The following is a 17,811-nucleotide window of genomic DNA, read 5'->3' as shown; positions in this document are numbered from 1 at the left end:
TACACCCTCCAGGATGACCTATGAAGGGTAGGAAGCCCCAGGAGTGCTCAGAGGCTGCTATGGGAGGGGGAACTGGCACACTTGCTTTGGGAAGCCGGTTAGTGTCCTCTCCTGAAGGCTGAAGCTTCTTTGACCCAGCAGCTTTGCACAGCTTTGCAGTGTGCACAGGCACACTCACTCTTGTGTGTTAGTATTAGTCATGTTCCACCTTGCAGCAAGCCAAAGCACATCAGCCACACAATTACTAGTGAGTCCTGGGAGAGTCCTAGAGTGAAACAGTCTACAGACACCCAAATGGATGAATCTCCCAGATATAATGGTGAGAGAGAAGCCAGACAGGAAAGGATAAATGCATTGTGAGTTCACTGATACAATATCCTAAATCAGGCAAAACTCAACTATGGTGTTTTAGAGCACATACTTGCATGGCAGTGCTTTAAAGAAAAACAAATGTGAAAGTTATGTTACATATGCTGGGGAGGGGCAATGTGAGTCTGGGGGCTTCGGAACCTGGCACTCTCCCCCACTATCATTTCTTTTGGTAAGCTTTTAAAACCTTTCATTTTGTAAATTTTGTTTGTGTTATTAAAAGGAGAAAGTTTGTTTTCTTTAAAAAGACAAGTAGGCTCGAAGACCAAGTAAGTATTGGAAACTCTGCATCCTGCATTCTCCTCTCAACTTTCCCACTCCTGTGAGCACACAGAGGCTCTGAGAGGTCCTAGGTAGGATGCTGTTGAGCTATGTTCTACCAATTGGTTCCCAGGGTACCTCCCTACGAGGATCCCTTTCCAGCCCCTGACAAGATGCTGTTGGTCCGAGCTTCTTTTTTAAAAAAAAAAAATTATTATCTCCACTTTATCTATCTATCTATATTGAAGACAATATTACATTAGTTTCAAGTATAAAACATATTGATTCAATATTTTTATAGATTATAGTTGATTTAAAGTTGTTATAAAATATTGGATATATCCCCTGTGCCATACAATATATCCTTGTAGCTTATTTTATACATAGTATTTTGTTGCTCTTACTCCCCTAACCCTATCTTGCCCCTCCCCCTCCCCATCCTTCCCCTCTCTCCAATGGTAACCACTAGTTTATTCTCTATATCTGTGAGTCTATTTGTTTTATTTTTTGGATTCCACATATAAGTGATAATATACAGTATTTGTCTTTCTCTGACTTATTTCACTAATCATAATACCCTCCAGATCCCTCCATGTTGTTGCAGGTGGCAAAATTTCATTCTTTTTAATGGCTGAGTAGTATTCCATTGTATATATGTATAATGCATCTTCTTTATCCATTCATCTGTTGATGGACACTTAGGTCGCTTCCATATCTTGCTGTTTATAAGTAATGCTGCTATGAACATTGGGGGTGCATGTATCTTTTACATCAAATTAGTGTTTTCATTTTTTCCAGATATATACCTAGGAGAGGAATTGCTGGATCACATGGTAGTTCTATTTTTATTTTTTTGAGGAACCTCCATACTGTTTTCCATGGTGGCTACACCAGTTTACATTCCCACCAACTGTGTATGATGGTTCCTTTTTCTCCACATCCTTGCCAGCATTTGTTATTTGTGGTCTTTTTTTTGATAGCCATTCTGACAGGTATGAGGTGATATCTCATTGTGGTTTTGATTTGCATTTCTCTGATGATTAGTGATTTTGAGCATCTTTTCATATGCCTGTTGGCTATCTGTACATCTTTGAAAAAAAGTCTATTTAGGTCTTCAGCCCATTTTTAAATTGGGTGGTTTGTTTTTTTCATATTGAGTTGTATGAGCTATTTATATATTTTGTATTTAACCCCTTATCTGTCATATCATTTGCAAATATTTTCTCCTATTCAGCAGGTCATTTTTTCATTTTGTCAGTGGTTTCCTTTGCTGTGCCAAAGCTTCTACATTTAATTAGGTCCCATTTGTTTATTTTTGTTTTTGTTTCCTTTGCCTTAGGAGACAGATCAAAAAAATTACTGCTAAGATTTATGTCAAAGAGTATTCTGCTTATGTTTTCATCTAGGAGTTTTATGGTTTCCAGTCGTTAATCAATTTGGTGTTTATTTTTGTATATAGTGTGAGAAAATGGTCTAATTTCATTCTTTTACACGTAGCTGTCCTGTTTTACCAGCACCACTTGTTGGAGACTATCTTTTCTCCATTGTATTTTCTTGCCTCCTTTGTCGTAGATTAATTGACTATAAGTGTCTGGGCTCTCTGTTCTGTTCCACTGATATATGTGTCTGTTTTTGTGCCAGTACCATCCTGTTTTGATTACCGTAGCTTTGTAGTATAGTGTGAAGGCAGGGAATGTGATACCTCCAGCTTTGTCCTTTTTCCTCAAGATTGGTTTGGCAACTTGGGGTCATTGTGGTTCCATATAAATTTTAGGATTATTTGTTCTAGTTTTGTGAAAAATGTCCTGGGTATTTTGATAGGGATTGAATTAAATCTGTAGATTGCTTTGGGCAGTATGGCCATTTTAACACTATTAATTCTTCCAACCCAGGAACATTCAATAGCTTTCTCTTTCTTTGTATCAACTTAAAATCCTTCATCAATTTTTTTTAACATCTTTATTGGAGTATAACTGCATTACAATGGTGTGTTAGTTTCTGCTTTATTACAAAGCGAATCAGCTATACATATATATATATCCCATATCTCCTCCCTCTTGCGTCTGCTCCCACCCTCCCTATCCCACCCCTCTAGGTGGTCACAAAGCACAGAGCTGATCTCCCTGTGCTATGCGGCTGCTTCCCACTAGCTGTCTATTTTACATTTGGTAGTGTATATATGTCCATGCGACTCTCACTTCGTCCCAGCTTACCCTTCCCCCTCCCCGTATCCTCAGGTCCATTCTCTAGTAGGCCTGCGTCTTTATTCCTGTCTTGCCCGTAGGTTCTTCATGACCATTTTTTTGTTTGTTTTTTAGATTCCATATATATGTGTTAGCATACGGTGTTTGTTTTTCTGTTTCTGACTTACTTCACTCTGTATGACAGACCCTAGGTTCATCCACCTCACTACAAATAACTCAATTTCGTTTCTTTTTACGGCTGAGTAATATTCCATTGTATATATGTGCCACATCTTCTTTATCCATTCATCTGTCGAGGGACACTTAGGTTGCTTCCATATCCTGGCTATTGTAAATACAGCTGCAATGAACATTGTGGTACATAACTCTTTTTGAATTACGGTTTTCTCAGCATATATGCCAGTAGTGGGATTGCTGGGTTGTATGGTAATTCTATTTTTTTTTTTTTAAGGACCCTCCATACTGTTCTCCATAGTGGCTGTATCAATTTCCATGCCCACCAACAGTGCAAGAGGGTTCCCTTTTCTCCACACCCTCTCCAGCATTTATTGTTTCTAGATTTTTTTGATGATGGCCATTCTGACTGGTGTGAGGTGATACCTCATTGTAGTTTTGATTTGCATTTCTCTAATGATTAGTGATGTTGAGCATCCTTTCATGTGTTTGTTGGCAATCTGTATATCTTCTTTGGGGAAATATCTCTTTAAGTCTTCTGCCCATTTTTGGATTGGGTTGTTTGTTTTTTTGATATTGAGCTGCATGTGCTGCTTGTAAATTTTGGAGATTAATCCTTTGTCAGTTGCTTCATTTGCAAATATTTTCTCCGATTCTGAGGTTGTCTTTTTGTGTTCTTTATGGTTTTCCTGTGCAAAAGCTTTTAAATTTCATTAGGTCCCATTTGTTTATTTTTGTTTTTATTTCCATTTCTCTAGGAGGTGGGTCAAAAAGGATCTTGCTGTGATTTATGTCATAGAGTATTCTGCCTATGTTTTCCTCTAAGAGTTTGATAGTGTCTAGCCTTACATTTAGGTTTTTAATCCATTTTGAGTTTATTTTTGTGTATGGTGTTAGGGAGTGTTCTAATTTCATTCTTTTACATGTAGCTGTCCAGTTTTCCCAGCACCACTTATTGAAGAGGCTGCCTTTTCTCCACTGTATATTCTTGCCTCCTTTATCAAAAATAAGGTGACCATATGTGTGGGTTTATCTCTGGGCTTTCCATCCTGTTCCATTGGTCTATATTTCTGTTTCTGTGCCAGTACCATACTCTCTTGATTACTGTAGCTTTTAGCTTTGTGGTATAGTCTGAAGTCAGGGAGCCTGATTCCTCCAGCTCTGTTTTTCTTTCTCAAAATTACTTTGGCTATTCGGAGTCTTTTGTGTTTCCATACAAATTGTGAAATTTTTTGTTGTAGTTCTGTGAAAATGCCATTGGTATTTTGATAGGGATTGCATTGAATCTGTAGATTGCTTTGGGTAGTATAGTCATTTTCACAATGTTGATTCTCCCAATCCAAGAACATGGTATATCTCTCCATCTGTTTGTATCATCTTTAATTTCTTTCATCAGTGTCTTATAGTTTTCTGCATACAGGCCTTTTGTCTCCTTAGGTAAGTTTATTCCTAGGTATTTTATTCTTTTTGTTGCAGTGGTAAATGGGAGTGTTTCCTTAATTTCTCTTACAGATTTTTCATCATTAGTGTATAGGAATGCAAGCGATTTCTGTGCATTAATTTTGTATCCTGCTACTTTACCAAATTCATTGATTAGCTCTACTAGTTTTCTGATAGCATCTTTAGGATTCTCTATGTATAGTATCATGTCATCTCCAAACAGTGACAGCTTTACTGCTTCTTTTCTGATTTGAATTCCTTTTATTTCTTTTTCTTCTCTGATTGCTGTGGATAAAACTTCCAAAACTATGTTGAATAATAGTGGTGAGAGTGGACAACCTTGTCTTGTTCCTGATCTTAGAGGAAATGGTTTCAGTTTTTCACCATTGAGAACGATGTTGGCTGTGGGTTTGTCATATATGGCCTTTATTATGTTGAGGTAAGTTCCCTCTATGCCTACTTTCTGGAGGGTTTTTATCATAGATGGGTGTTGAATTTTGTCAAAAGCTTTTTCTGCATCTATTGAGATGATTATATGGTTTTTCTCCTTCAATTTGTTAATATGGTTTATCACATTGATTGATTTACGTATATTGAAGAATCCTTGCATTCCTGGGATAAACCCCACTTGATCATGGTATATGATCCTTTTAGTGTGCTGTTGGATTCTGTTTGCTAGTATTTTGTTGAGGATTTTTGCATCTGTGTTCATCAGTGATACTGGCCTGTAGTTTTCTTTCTTTGTGACCTCTTTGTCTGGTTTTGGTATCAGGGTGATGGTGGCCTCGTAGAATGAGTTTGGGAGTGTTCCTCCCTCTGCTATATTTTGGAAGAGTTTGAGAAGAATAGGCGTTAGCTTTTCTGTAAATGTTTGATAGAATTCGCCTGCGAAGCAATCTGGTCCTCAGCTTTTGTTTATTGGAAGATTTTTAATCACAGTCTCAATTTCAGTGCTTGTGATTGGACTGTTTATATTTTCTATTTCTTCCTGGTTCAGTTGTGTAATGTTGTGCTTTTCTAAGAATTTGTCCATTTCTTCCAGGTTGTCCATTTTATTGGCATAGAGTTGTTTGTAGTAGTCCCTTAGGATGGTTTGTATTTCTGCGGTGTCTGTTGTAACTTCTCCTTTTTCATTTCTAATTTTATAGATTTGAGTCCTCTCCCTCTTTTTCTTGATGAGCCTGGCTAATGGTTTATCAATTTTGTTTATCTTCTCAAAGAACCAGCTTTTAGTTTTATTGATCTTTGCTATTGTTTTCTTTGTTTCTATTTCCTTTATTTCTGCTCTGATCTTTATGATTTCTTTCCTCCTGCTAACTAACTTTGGGTTTTGTTTGTTCTTCTTTCTCTAGTTCCCTTAGGTTTAACGTTACATTGTTTATTTGAGATTTTTCTTGTTTCTTGAGGTAGGCTTGTATAGCTATAAACTTCCCTCTTAGAACTGCTTTTGCTGCATCCCATAGGTTTTGGATCATCGTGTTTTCATTGTCATTTGTCTCTAGATATTTTTGGATTTCCTCTTTGATTTCTTCAGTGGTCTCTTGGTTATTTAGTAACGTATTGTTCAGCCTCCATGTGTTTGTGTTTTTTACTCTTTTTCTCTATAATTGGTTTCTAATCTCACAGCATTGTGGTCAGAAAAGATGCTTGATATGATTTCAATTTTCTTAAATTTACTGAGGCTTGATTTGTGACCCATGATGTGATCTATCCTGGAGAATGTTCCGTGCACACTTGAGAAGAACGTGTAATCTGCTGTTTTTGGATGGAATGTCCTATAAATATCAATTAAATCTATCTGGTCTGTTGTGTCATTTAAAGCTTGTGTTTCCTTGTTAATTTTCTGTTTGGATGATCTGTCCATTGGTGTAAGTGAGGTGTTAAGGTCCCCCACTATTATTGTGTTACTGTCAATTTCCTCTTTTATAGCTGTTAGCAGTTGCCTTATCTATTGAGTTGCTCCTATGTTGGGTGCATATATATTTATAATTGTTATATCTTCTTCTTGGATTGATCCCTTGATCATTATGTAGTGTCCTTCCTTGTCTCTTGTAACATTCTTTATTTTAAAGTCTATTTTATCTGATACGAGTATAGCTACTCCAGCTTTCTTTTGATTTCCATTTGCATGGAATATCTTTTTCCATCCCCTCACTTTCAGTCTGTATGTGTCCCTAGGTCTGAAGTGGGTCTCTTGTAGACAGCATATATATGGGTCCTGTTTTTTGTATCCATTCAGCAAGCCTGTGTCTTTTGGTTGGAGCATTTATTCCATTCACATTTAAGGTAATTATCAATATGTATGTTCCTATGACCATTTTCTTAATTGTTTTGGGTTTGTTTTTGTAGGTCTTTTTCTTCTCTTGTGTTTCCCACTTAGAGAAGTTCCTTTAGCATTTGTTGTAGAGCTGCTTTGGTGGTGCTGAATTCTCTTAGCTTTTGCTTGTCTGTAAAGCTTTTGATTTCTCCATCGAATCTGAAGGAGATGCTTGCTGGGTAGAGTAATCTTGGTTGTAGTTTCTTCCCGTTCATCACTTTGAGTATATCATGCCACTCCCTTCTGGCTTGTAGAGTTTCTGCTGAGAAATCAGCTGTTAACCTTATGGGAGTTCCTTTGTATATTACTTGTCATTTTTCCCTTGCTGCTTTCAATAATTTTTCTTTGTCTTCGATTTTTGCCAATTTGATTACTATGTGTCTCAGCATGTTTCTCCTTGGGTTTATCCTGTATGGGACTCTCTGCACTTCCTGGACTTGGGTGGCTATTTCTTTTCCCATGTTGGGGAAGTTTTCGACTATAATCTCTTCAAATATTTTCTTGGGTCCTTTCTCTCTCTCTCCTCCTTCTGGGACCCCTATAATGCGAATGTTGTTGTGTTTCATGTTTTCCCAGAGGTCTCTTAAGGTGTCTTCATTTCTTTTCATTCTTTTTTCTTTATTCTGTTCCATGGCAGTGAATTCCACCATTCTGTCTTCCAGGTCACTGATCCATTTTTCTGCCTCTAAATAGTTATTCTGCTAAACCAAATAGCTATTCTGCTATTAGTTAGTTAGTATAGTTAGTTAGCTAGTATAGTTATAGTAATTAGTAATATAGTATAGTATATATTAGTAATATAGTAATTAGTTAGTATAGTTATAGTAATAACTAAGTAGTTATTCTGCTATTGATTCCTTCTAGTGTATTTTTCCTTTCAGTTATTGTGTTGTTCATCTCTGTTTGTTTGTTCTTTAATTCTTCTAGATCTTTGTTAAACATTTCTTGCATCTTCTCGATCTTTGCCTCCATTTCTTTTCGAGAATGGAGGCAAATCTTCACTATCATCTTCACTATCATTATTCTGAATTGTTTTTCTGGAAGGTTGCCTATCTCCACTTCATTTAGTTGTTTTTCTGTGGTTTTATCTTGTTCCTTCATCTGGTACATAGCCCTCTGCCTTTTCATCTTGTCTGTCTTTCTGTGAATGTGGTTTTTGTTCCACAGGCTGCAGGATTGTAGTTCTTGCTTCTGCTGTCTTATTTTGTTCTTTTTTTATGGCTGTAGTATTCCATTGTGTATTTGTACCACATCTTCCTTTTTTTTGTACCACATCTTCTTTGTCCATTCATCTGTCAATGGACATTTAGGTTGTTTCCATGTATTGGCTATTGTGAATAGTGCTGCTATCAACGTAGGGGGTGCATGTATCTTTTTGAATTATAGTTTTGTCTGGATATATGCCCTGTAGTGGGATTGCTGGATCATATGGCAAGTCTATTTTTAGCTTTTTGAGGAACCTCCATACTGTTTTTCATAGTGGCTGCACCAACTTACATTCTCAACAACAGTGTAGGAGGGTTCTCTTTTCTCTACATCCTCTCCAGCATTTATTATTTTTAGACTTTTTAATGATGGTCATTCTGACTTGTTTGAGGTGGTACCTCATTGTAGTTTTGATTTGCATTTCTCTAATAATTAACAATGTTGAACATCTTTTTATATGCCTGTTATTGGCCTGTAATTCTTTTGTAGTGTATTTTTCTCGGTTTGGTATCAGGATAATGGTGGCCTCGTAGAATGAATTTGGGAATGTTCTGTCCTCGTCAGTTTTTGGGATAGTTTCAGAAGGCTAGGTATTTGCTCTTCTTTATATATTTGATGGAATTTCCCTGTGAAGCCATCTATCTGGTCCTGGACCTTTGTTTGCTGGGAGGTTTTTTTTTTTGTTTTTTTTTTAATTTGTTGTATTTTTTAAATTTTTATTTATTTATTTATTTTTGGCTGTGTTGGGTCTTCGTTTCTGTGCGAGGGCTTTCTCTAGTTGCGGCAAGTGGGGGCCACTCTTCATCGCGGTGCGCAGGCCTCTCACTGTCGCGGCCTCTCTTGTTGCGGAGCACAGGCTCCAGACGCGCAGGCTCAGTAGTTGTGGCTCACAGGCCCAGTTGCTCCGCGGCATGTGGGATCTTCCCAGACCAGGCCTCAAACCCGTGTCCCCTGCATTGGCAGGCAGATTCTCAACGACTGCGCCACCAGGGAAGCCCTGCTGGGAGTTTTTTGATTACGAATTCAATTTCACTACTAGTGACCAGTCTATTCAGATTGTTTATTTATTTCTGATTCAGTCTTAGAAGATTGTGTGGTTCTAGGATTTTTTATCCACTTTTAGGTTGTCCAGTTTGTTGCTGTATAACTGTTCTTATGATTTTTCGTACCTCTGTGATATCAGTTGTAATTTCTCCTCTTTCATTTCTTATTTTGTTTGAGTCCTCTCTCTTTTTTTCATAACGAGCCTGGATAAAGGCTTATCAATTTTGTTTGTCTTTAAAAAAAAAACCCAGCTCTTGTTTTCATTGATTATTATGTTGTTTTTTGGTCTCTGTTTTATTCATTTCTTCTCTGATCTTTATTATTTCTTTTTTCTGCTGACTTTGGGCTTTGTTTGTTCTTTAATTCCTTTGGACAGTAAATTAGGTTATTTATTTGAGATTTTTCTTTCTTTTTGAGGTAGGCCTATATTGCTATAAACTTCCCTCTTAGAACCACTTTTCAGTGTCACATAGATTTTTGAAAGTTGTGTTTTTATTTTCATTTCTCCAGATGTTTTCTGATTTCCTCTTTGATTTCTTCATTGACCCATTGTTTTTATAATAGGATATTGTTTAATCTCCACATGTTTTTGTTTTTTCCATTTTTCTTCCTGTAATTGAATCCTAGTTTCATACTTTTGTTGTCAGAAAAAATGCTTGATGCAATTTCTGTTTTATAAATTTGTTAAGACTTGTTTTGTGGTCTAGCCTGTAATCTGTCCTGGAGAATGTTTCACATGCACTTGAACAGAATGTATATTATGCTGTTTTGGATGGAATGTCCTGTAGGTATCTATTAAGTCCAACTGGTCGAATGTGTCATTTAAGACCACTATTTCCTTATTGATTTTCTTTCTATATGATATGTCCCTTGATGTAAGTAGGGTGTTATAGTCTCCTACTATTATTCTATTGTCAATTTCTCCATTTTCTGTCTGTTAATATTTGCTTTCCATATTTAGGTGCACCTATATTGGGTGCATATATATTAATGAATGTTATATTCTCTTCTTGTATTGATCACTATATCATTATATAATGCCCTTCTCTGTCTTTTTTACACTTTCTTCTAAAGTCTAATTTGTAAGATATGAGTATCGCTACCAGCTTTCTTATCATTTTCATTTCCATGAAATATCTCCTTCCGTCTCCTCACTTTTAGTCTGTGTGTCTTTCACTCTAAAGAGAGTCTCTTGCCCATAGATGGGTCTTGTTTTTTATCCGGTCATCCACTTTATGTATTTTGATTGGAACATTTAGTCCATTGACATTTAAAGTAATTACATATAGGTATGTACTTAACTGCCATTTTGTTACTTGTTTTCTGGTTGTTTTTGTCATTCTATATTCTTTTCTTCTTCTTTTAGTTTCTTCCCTTGTGGTTTGATGATTTTCCTTAGTGGTATGCTTGTGTTACTTTCTCCCTATTTTTTTGTGTATCTATTGTAGGATTTTGATTTGTGGTTACCTTGGGGTTCATATATGTTGATCTATATATCTACTTGTTTTAAACTGGTAGTCATTTAAGTTCAAACACATTCTAAAAAATGTACATTTTTTTACTCCTCTCCCCCACATTTTGTGTTTTTTTTTTTGGCCGCGCTGAGCGACATGTGGGATCGTAGTTCCCTGACCAGGGATCAAACCTGTGCCCCCTGCAGTGGAAGCGTGGAGTCTTAACCACTGGACTGCCAGGGAAGTCGCCACATTTTGTGTTTTTGATGTCATATTTACATCTTCATGTTTATCCCTTAGCTGTTTATTGTAGTTATAGTTGACTTTCTAATTTTTGTCTTTTAACCTTGTACTAACTTATGTAAGCAGCTGATCCACAGCCTTTACTATATATTTGCCTTTACTAGTGGGATTTTTCCTTTCCTATAAATGTTTACATCTTGTTGTAGCCTTTTTTTTTCCACTTGGAGAAGACCTTTTAAGACTTCTTTTAGGGTGGTTTAAGTATTGATGAACTCTTTTAGTTTTTCCTTATCTGAGAAGTTCTTTATCGCTCTTAATTCTGAATGATAATCTTGCTGGGTAGAGTATCCTAGGTTGTAGATTTTGCCCTTTCAGCACTTTAATATGTCATGCCATTCCCTTCTGGCCTGCAAAGTTTCTGCAGAAAAATCAGCTGATAGATTTATGGGTGTTCCTTTGTATATGACTGTTTTTTTCTTGCTGCCTTTAAATTGTCTCTTTGTCTTTAAATTTTACCATTTTAATTATGGTACATTTTGGTGTGTGTCTCTTTCAGTTCATCTTGTTTGGGACATTCTCTGCTTACTGTACCTGGATATCTGTTTCCTTCTGCAGGTTCAGGAAGTTTTCAGCCATAATTTCATCAAATACATTTTTGACACTTTTCTCTCTCTTTTCTCCTTCTGGAGCCCCTATAATGCAAATGTTAGTATGCTTGATGTTATCCTAGAGGTCCCTTAAAGTGTTCTCATTTTTTTATATTCTTTTTCTGTTCTGATTGGATGATTTCCATTAGTCTCTCTTCCAGATCTCTTATGCATTCTTCTGTATCACTTAGTCTGCTATTAAATCTTTCTAGTATGTTTTTCATTTCAGTTGTTGTATTCTTCATCTCTGACTGTTTATTTTTTATATTTTCTACTTCTCTGTTAAAATTCTTACTGTGTTCATCTATTCTTTTCCTTAGTTCATTTAGCATTCTTTTTACTAATGCCTTGAACTCTTTCTGGTAAATTATTTATCTCTGTTTCATTAGTTGTTTTTTCAGGTTTCTTTATTTTCATCATTTTTTCATTTCAAACAAATTCCTCTGTATTTGCATTTTGCTTAACGTTCTTTGTCTCTATGAAATTAGGTGAAACAGTTACCTGTCTTGGCCTGGGAGGGTTGTACTTGTGTGGGAGCATCTCTGTGCAGTCTGTCTGCCCAGTGGCTTTGGCAGGAGAGCTGGATCTGAAGTGAGCATTGGTCATGTCTTCCCCAGAGTGCGCTGACTGGTATCACCTTGGTGGTAGATGGGGATGGAGATGGAGAGGGTGGAGGCAGAGCCAGATATGATCTGGGGCTGCTTCTATGCTCAGTGGTCATCACTGCCCTATTAGGATCGGGGTCTGGTCCCAAGGTCTGGAGCCGAATCCCTGAGGGTGGGGTCTGAGCTACCTCCTTTCCCTCTAAGTGTGTGCTCTTCACCCTCCCAACAATGGCACCTTTGCACCAGTGGAGATCCATGCTGGAGCAAGAGTGTCTGAGTGGTGCCTGATGTAGGCCGGTGTGTGTGCTGGTGCTGTCCCTGCACACCAGTCAGAGCTCCAGTCTGTCCTGATTTGCCACCTCTGTGAACACCAGTAATGGCTGCTCCCACCCCATTCAGATGCAGGGCTGGGTCAGAGCCGGCTCTGTCTCCCACAAATGCACTTTCCTCCGTGACAGCAGCCTTTGACCTAGTGGGAAGCTGTGCTGGAGCTAGAGGTGCCGGAGTGGGTGTTCAGTGTGGGCTAGGGCACGTGTTGGAACAGTTGCAGGAAACGGACCAGAGTCCCAGGCAGTTTCAATCTGCTTCCTCTGTCTTGTTCCTAGGAGTAAGCAAGAGTGTTCACACTCTTCACAAGCAAATTCTAGGTTTGTTATAGCCCAATGTGTGTTCAAACGGCTCACTCCCCAGGGAGGATCTCCAAGCCCTTGTAATCCCTCTCTACTTCTGTGTCCCCTCCTAGGGGTGCCAGTTCTGACGTGATCGCTTCTTACCCAACTCCATGTGGATCTTTACAGCCTTGGTTGTATAACAGTCTTTCTGCCAGTCTTCGGTTTGATTTTAGTGAGAATTGCTCCACATTTGATATATTTTTGAAGTGTTCATAGAGGAAGGTGAACTAGTAGAAGGTGTCCTTCTATTCCTCCATCTTGATCTCCTCTCTCTGGTCTGAGCTTCTGATCTTACCAAAGCACAGTGTCTGGTTCATCAGAAGTTCCTGCTCACTCCAGGGCAGGGGAGTGTGTACAGCTCACTACTTAGATTTTATAATTTCATTTTACAATTTTGTGGAATGGGCCAGTGCAAGGGTGACCAGAACCATATTTTTATGGAGCTGGAATGACAGTCGACAGACAGGTGATGGGTTAGTGCCTGATGGCTTAGTGCTACAGAAAAATCAGAAGGAAGGTGTGGGTGTGCTAGTGCAGCTGAATGGGACACTGCTGGTGCATAGCCTGAGGTGGGAAGTGGGGCTGCAGGAAGACCTGTGCAAGGTGTCTCAGGCAGAGGCCAGCACATGCATGAAGTTGGCACATCTGAGAAAAGGAGAGAGGACTGGTGTGTAGGGCACCACCAGCTCATAGAAAGCATCTTTTTGGCTAGCGAAGTGCCAGGTAAATAGGACCACAATAGGTTAGTGTAGTGTAAATTTTTCCTATTTCTTCTAGATCCAGTGTTCTGTAAAGGCCAGCTGTCTTTGAAGGAAAAACCCAGCTTCTCGGCTAGTCTGCAGCTTTTGAGCCAAGCAGGCCTCAGGGACCCTCCTGGTGGTGCACCATCCCCTTTGGTGCCATCATCCCCTCCCGTGACTGCTGTGCCCCAAGACATGGCCCCACCAGCTTCCAGTCCTAAGCCAGAGCCAGCAACAGGGGCTGCCATGCAGGCAGGGGTCCCAGGGACCCCTCAGGGGCCGGCCAGTGAGCATAAGACCCCCTGGCTACTAGTGGAGACTCATGATGCCCAGCTTGCTGCACAGGCCCCTGGCACAGGCCAAGGGCCTTGTGCCCCATCTCTGGAGGCCCCATCCCACTCCATGGGTCTGGGGGATCCTGGCTCAGCCAGAGAGCCCAGCACCAGGGGGGAGCCCCTGTTGGCTTTGGCTCCTGTGTCTGGTGCCCCTGGCGGGGCCCCTCAGCCCACCCTGGGCCAGCCCCTTCCTCCACTCCCCTCTGTGGTGGGCGCCATCAGCCTGGCCACTCCCCAACTTCCCAGCCCCCCGCTGGCACCTACCGCCCCCCCTCAGCCGCCCTCAGCCTTGGAGTCAGATGGGGAAGGGCCACCCCCAAGGGTGGGCTTCGTGGACAGCACCATCAAGAGCCTGGATGAGAAGCTGCGGACTCTGCTCTACCAGGAGCATGTGCCCACCTCCTCAGCCTTGGCCGGGACCCCTGTGGAGGCAGGTGACCGAGACTTCATCCCGGAGCCCCCAAGAGGGGACGAACCCCGCACAGAGGCCTCTGGGGGTGACCTGGCCCTGCTGCCCCAGCCTGCGGTGAGTACCACCTCACCCAGAGGCACTGTCCCCAGGTGGGGGTCTGGACAGGGGCGGGGACTGACTCTAACCCAGGCCAGTAGGCATCCTGGCCATATAGAGCCGCCTTACCCCAGCCCAGGCCGTCCTGTTCTCGGAGACCCCTGCCTGACCCACCCGTGCGTGTTTTGCTCAAGTGGCCTAGGGAGGAGGAGCCCAGCCTTTGGACTGGAGGAGAGGATTTGCAGTTTTGCTGCAGAGGTGTTAGCAAGTGAGGCTCACAGCTCTTTCCTTTTTGTTTCTTTCTTCAGTTGGAAAAGTCAGAAACGGCCCTTGGATTAGATGTCACGTTGGAGCAGGCCACGTCCTTGCCAGTGACAGGTAACAAGCCGTAGGCGCTACCAGCCTTCCTTACTCTGAAACATTCTGCCTCTTTACCCTTCATCCCCACAGCATCTTGGATGGGACCCAGATGTGGCAGGAGCTCGTCATGATAAAGCCTTAGTTAAAACCCACTGAGTTCTAGCACAAACCATGTATTCACACTCCAGGGAGAGAAAGTCCTCTGTCTGTGGAAATGGGTGAAAGCCCTGTTGACTGCGTGTTGGGATGTTATCAGGGGCTGTCTGGCCCCCCAGTGCTCTCAATATGTTCTGGTGGACACCCCTAGCTTCCATTTCTTTAGAAGGTTACAAGATGACTATTTATATTTTGGACAGAGTACAGGGCCGGGGAGTTCCAACAGGTCCATGGGAGCTGCCAAGCTGGAGCCATCTGTGAAGTTCTGAAACAGGATTTCCTCTGTGGCTCCTGGGTATTATGCATCTCTGCAGGAACTCTTGCTGTAGTTTTCATTTCATTATCCGAACACCTGTGTTTCAGCCCAAGGGAGTTGGTCTGACCTTCTAAGGTGTTGGTTCCTTCTTGGCCTGGAATTTCTTGGGAGATTAGCAAGATAAGGATCCAGCTGACCTTGTAACGGGACCCTGGGTGTGTGTCAGTGGCAGGCACAGCCCCCCAGTTCACAGAGCAAGGGGAGTGGACCGTTGGATTCTGGCCGGACCCCTGGACAGGGCATTCTCTTATAGATGCCACACTTGAGAGGGGTGGGGCAGCTGTAATTGGGGTCAGAAGCTGTAGCATATGATGTTCACCTGCGGAAGATGAGGGTCATGGGGTGAAGCAGGAGTGTGCTGGGGAAGGGAGAAGGCGAGAGGTTGTACCTGAGTGCCTGCTCCATCTCCTTCTGACTTCTGTCCGTTAGATGTGTACCATGGGCCTCCTTCTGCAGCATCAGTGACTTCAAGTGCTGGAACCTTCCAGAGTACAAAACTCATAGGAGAGATGTAAGGAGACAGATTCTAGTTTGGAAGAGGTGAACTTTTCTGGCAGTCAGAGCTGTTGGTAATGAGCCTCCTGTTCCTGGAAGTGTGCAAAGCAAGGTTGGAGGATCCCCGCCACAGGCACGTGGGGAGGAGTATCATGTGTTGCCTAGGGTTGGGGTTGCATGACAGACGGGTCTAGGTCTTCCCAGGAATCTGTGAGGGGGGCAGCCCCCCAGCCTGGCTGGAGGCTCTGTCAGCCCCTGTCACCACCCCCAACCTCCCACAGCATGTCAGTCCAGCTCGGGCTAACGCACAGCCTCAGCTTTCTTTTGCTGTGTGCAGGTCTCAGCTCAGGCCAGACTCCCACACATGAGGTCCTTCTGCTTCTGTTGTTTACTCTTCACAGCAACCTGGGAAGGCTGATCAGAAATATCACCTGTAGATGGGGAACTGAGACAGCCTCAGATGATGGGGACCTTCCCTAGACATTGGAGCAGCAGGGTTAGGAATTAGCCTTATTGATCTGATCTTCCAGGACCTCATAAGACCCTTTTATCATCGGAACATGTCAGGGAGAGAGAAGGTGATGCCATCAGGTGATACAGATATCAGGTGAGACAGGGTGACATCATCAGGGGTACAGAGAGGACAGGTGAGACCGGTGATAGTCATCAGGTATGTAGAGGGCCTGGCTGCGCCTGAGGGTCTGGAGCAGGGGTCTTCAGGGACCTGAGTAGTGTTGGGCTGATGTCTCCCCGCTTTTCTGGGTTCTAGGGAGTCTCCTGTGAAGTGACAGGGTTAGGATGTCAGTAGTTTTCGTTTTCCTAGCTGCACACACACCTTCTCACTGCCACTCCCTTTCTCTTCTGACTGGCTGCTTTTGGGCTATTCCTGCCCTTGTTCTCTGTACCAGCCTGAGTAATGATTTTGACGTTCCTACAGCAGAATCGTCTTTGAGCAGCATGCTGGGCTGTGAGGGAGGACAGGTGGCCTCAGATTCACCTGTAGTACCCAGTGTCCCCCAGGTAAGGAGTTTTCTCCAGTGAGATGCTCAGTGGGTTGGCGGGCTTGCTCTCTGATGGTGTTTGTGTGGAATCTTTTCCTTTCCACTGTTTCCCAAGGATGCCCCTGCTTCTGCCATCCCTGCACATCTGGAGCCCACAGGTTGGACCAGCAGGGTCCCTGGGGAAACCTTGGCCGAGTCTACGCAGAGCTGCCCGGGGACATTGACTCAGCGTGGCCAGGACAGCCATCCCCAGACACACAGCACTCTGGTCTCAGGATCCCCTCAGAAGTGGCCAGGGCAGCAGGATGGCAGCTCGCCAGCCAAAACTGTGGGCCGGTTCTCAGTGGTCAGCACCCAGGATGAGTGGACTCTGGCCTCCCCCAGTAGCCTGCGGTACTCAGCCCCACCTGACGTGTACCTGGACGAGGCCCCCCGCAGCCCAGACATGAAGCTGGCTGTGCGGCGGGCACAGACGGCATCCTCCATCGAGGTCGGCATGGGCGAGCCCATGTCCAGTGACTCTGGGGACGAGTGCCCTCGAAGGAGGCCCCCCATGCAGAAGCACACCTCCCTGCCTGGCAGCGGTGGTGGTGTGGCCAGTGACTTTGTGAAGAAGGCCACTGCCTTCCTGCACAGGTCCTCTCGGGCTGGCTCCCCAGGCCTGGAGACACCCAGCAGGATGGGCGTGAAGGTCCCCACCATCAGCGTGACCTCCTTCCACTCCCAGTCATCCTACATCAGCAGTGACAATGACTCAGAGATCGAGGATGCTGATATCAGAAAGGAGTTGCAGAGTCTTCGAGAGAAGTAGGTCCTGCGGACCAGGTTGGGTCCGGGCCATGGTGTCAGGGAAGTGTCTCGCAGCTGAAGTCCAGGTCCTGCCATGTGCACTTTGAGCTGCCTGGGCCGGGTGACAGGGTACAGGCGATGTCCCTGCCGTCAGATCTGGTCCCTGGTCTCTGAGGGCCACACCTCCCCTCATCCTTTGGTCTCACACACAGGCCTTGCTCACACTCGCTCTCTCCCCCTGCAAGTTTTACCTGCCCCTGCTGTGGTCAGGGTCACTGAGGTACAGCTATACCATGAAGTCTCCTTCAGGGCAAGAGGGCCCCACTGTACAGTTACTAAGGTGGGGAGAGGCTGGTGTCCTTGGGAAGGAGTGGCCATGGGCTCTTGGAGTGGGCCCAGAGATGGAGACGTGGGCAGGAGGAGCCCGTGCCTCTCTCCCACTATTGGCTCTGCAAGGAGAGCCCCAGCCCTGCCCT

At 42.9% G+C, this 17,811-nt stretch overlaps 1 protein-coding gene across 6 annotated transcripts in view; it reads left to right on the top strand.

Moving 5' to 3' along the window:
- WNK2 (WNK lysine deficient protein kinase 2) overlaps positions 1–17,811 on the top strand; it is a 148,111-nt gene that overhangs the window by 92,146 nt on the left and 38,154 nt on the right. For 5 of the 6 annotated variants that reach the window (XM_061200632.1, XM_061200630.1, XM_061200631.1 and 2 more), the window contains exons 20-23: positions 13,413–14,236; positions 14,527–14,596; positions 16,483–16,565; positions 16,662–17,353. In XM_061200632.1, coding sequence (XP_061056615.1) covers positions 13,413–14,236; positions 14,527–14,596; positions 16,483–16,565; positions 16,662–17,353 — 1,669 coding nt within the window. The remainder of the gene's footprint in view (positions 1–13,412; positions 14,237–14,526; positions 14,597–16,482; positions 16,566–16,661; positions 17,354–17,811) is intronic. The other variant, XM_061200628.1, reaches the window with a different exon arrangement.

Source organism: Eubalaena glacialis, chromosome 9, assembly GCF_028564815.1.
Source record: "Eubalaena glacialis isolate mEubGla1 chromosome 9, mEubGla1.1.hap2.+ XY, whole genome shotgun sequence".
NCBI classification, from domain to species: domain Eukaryota; kingdom Metazoa; phylum Chordata; class Mammalia; order Artiodactyla; family Balaenidae; genus Eubalaena; species Eubalaena glacialis.
This window is presented reverse-complemented; position numbering and strand designations above follow the sequence as displayed.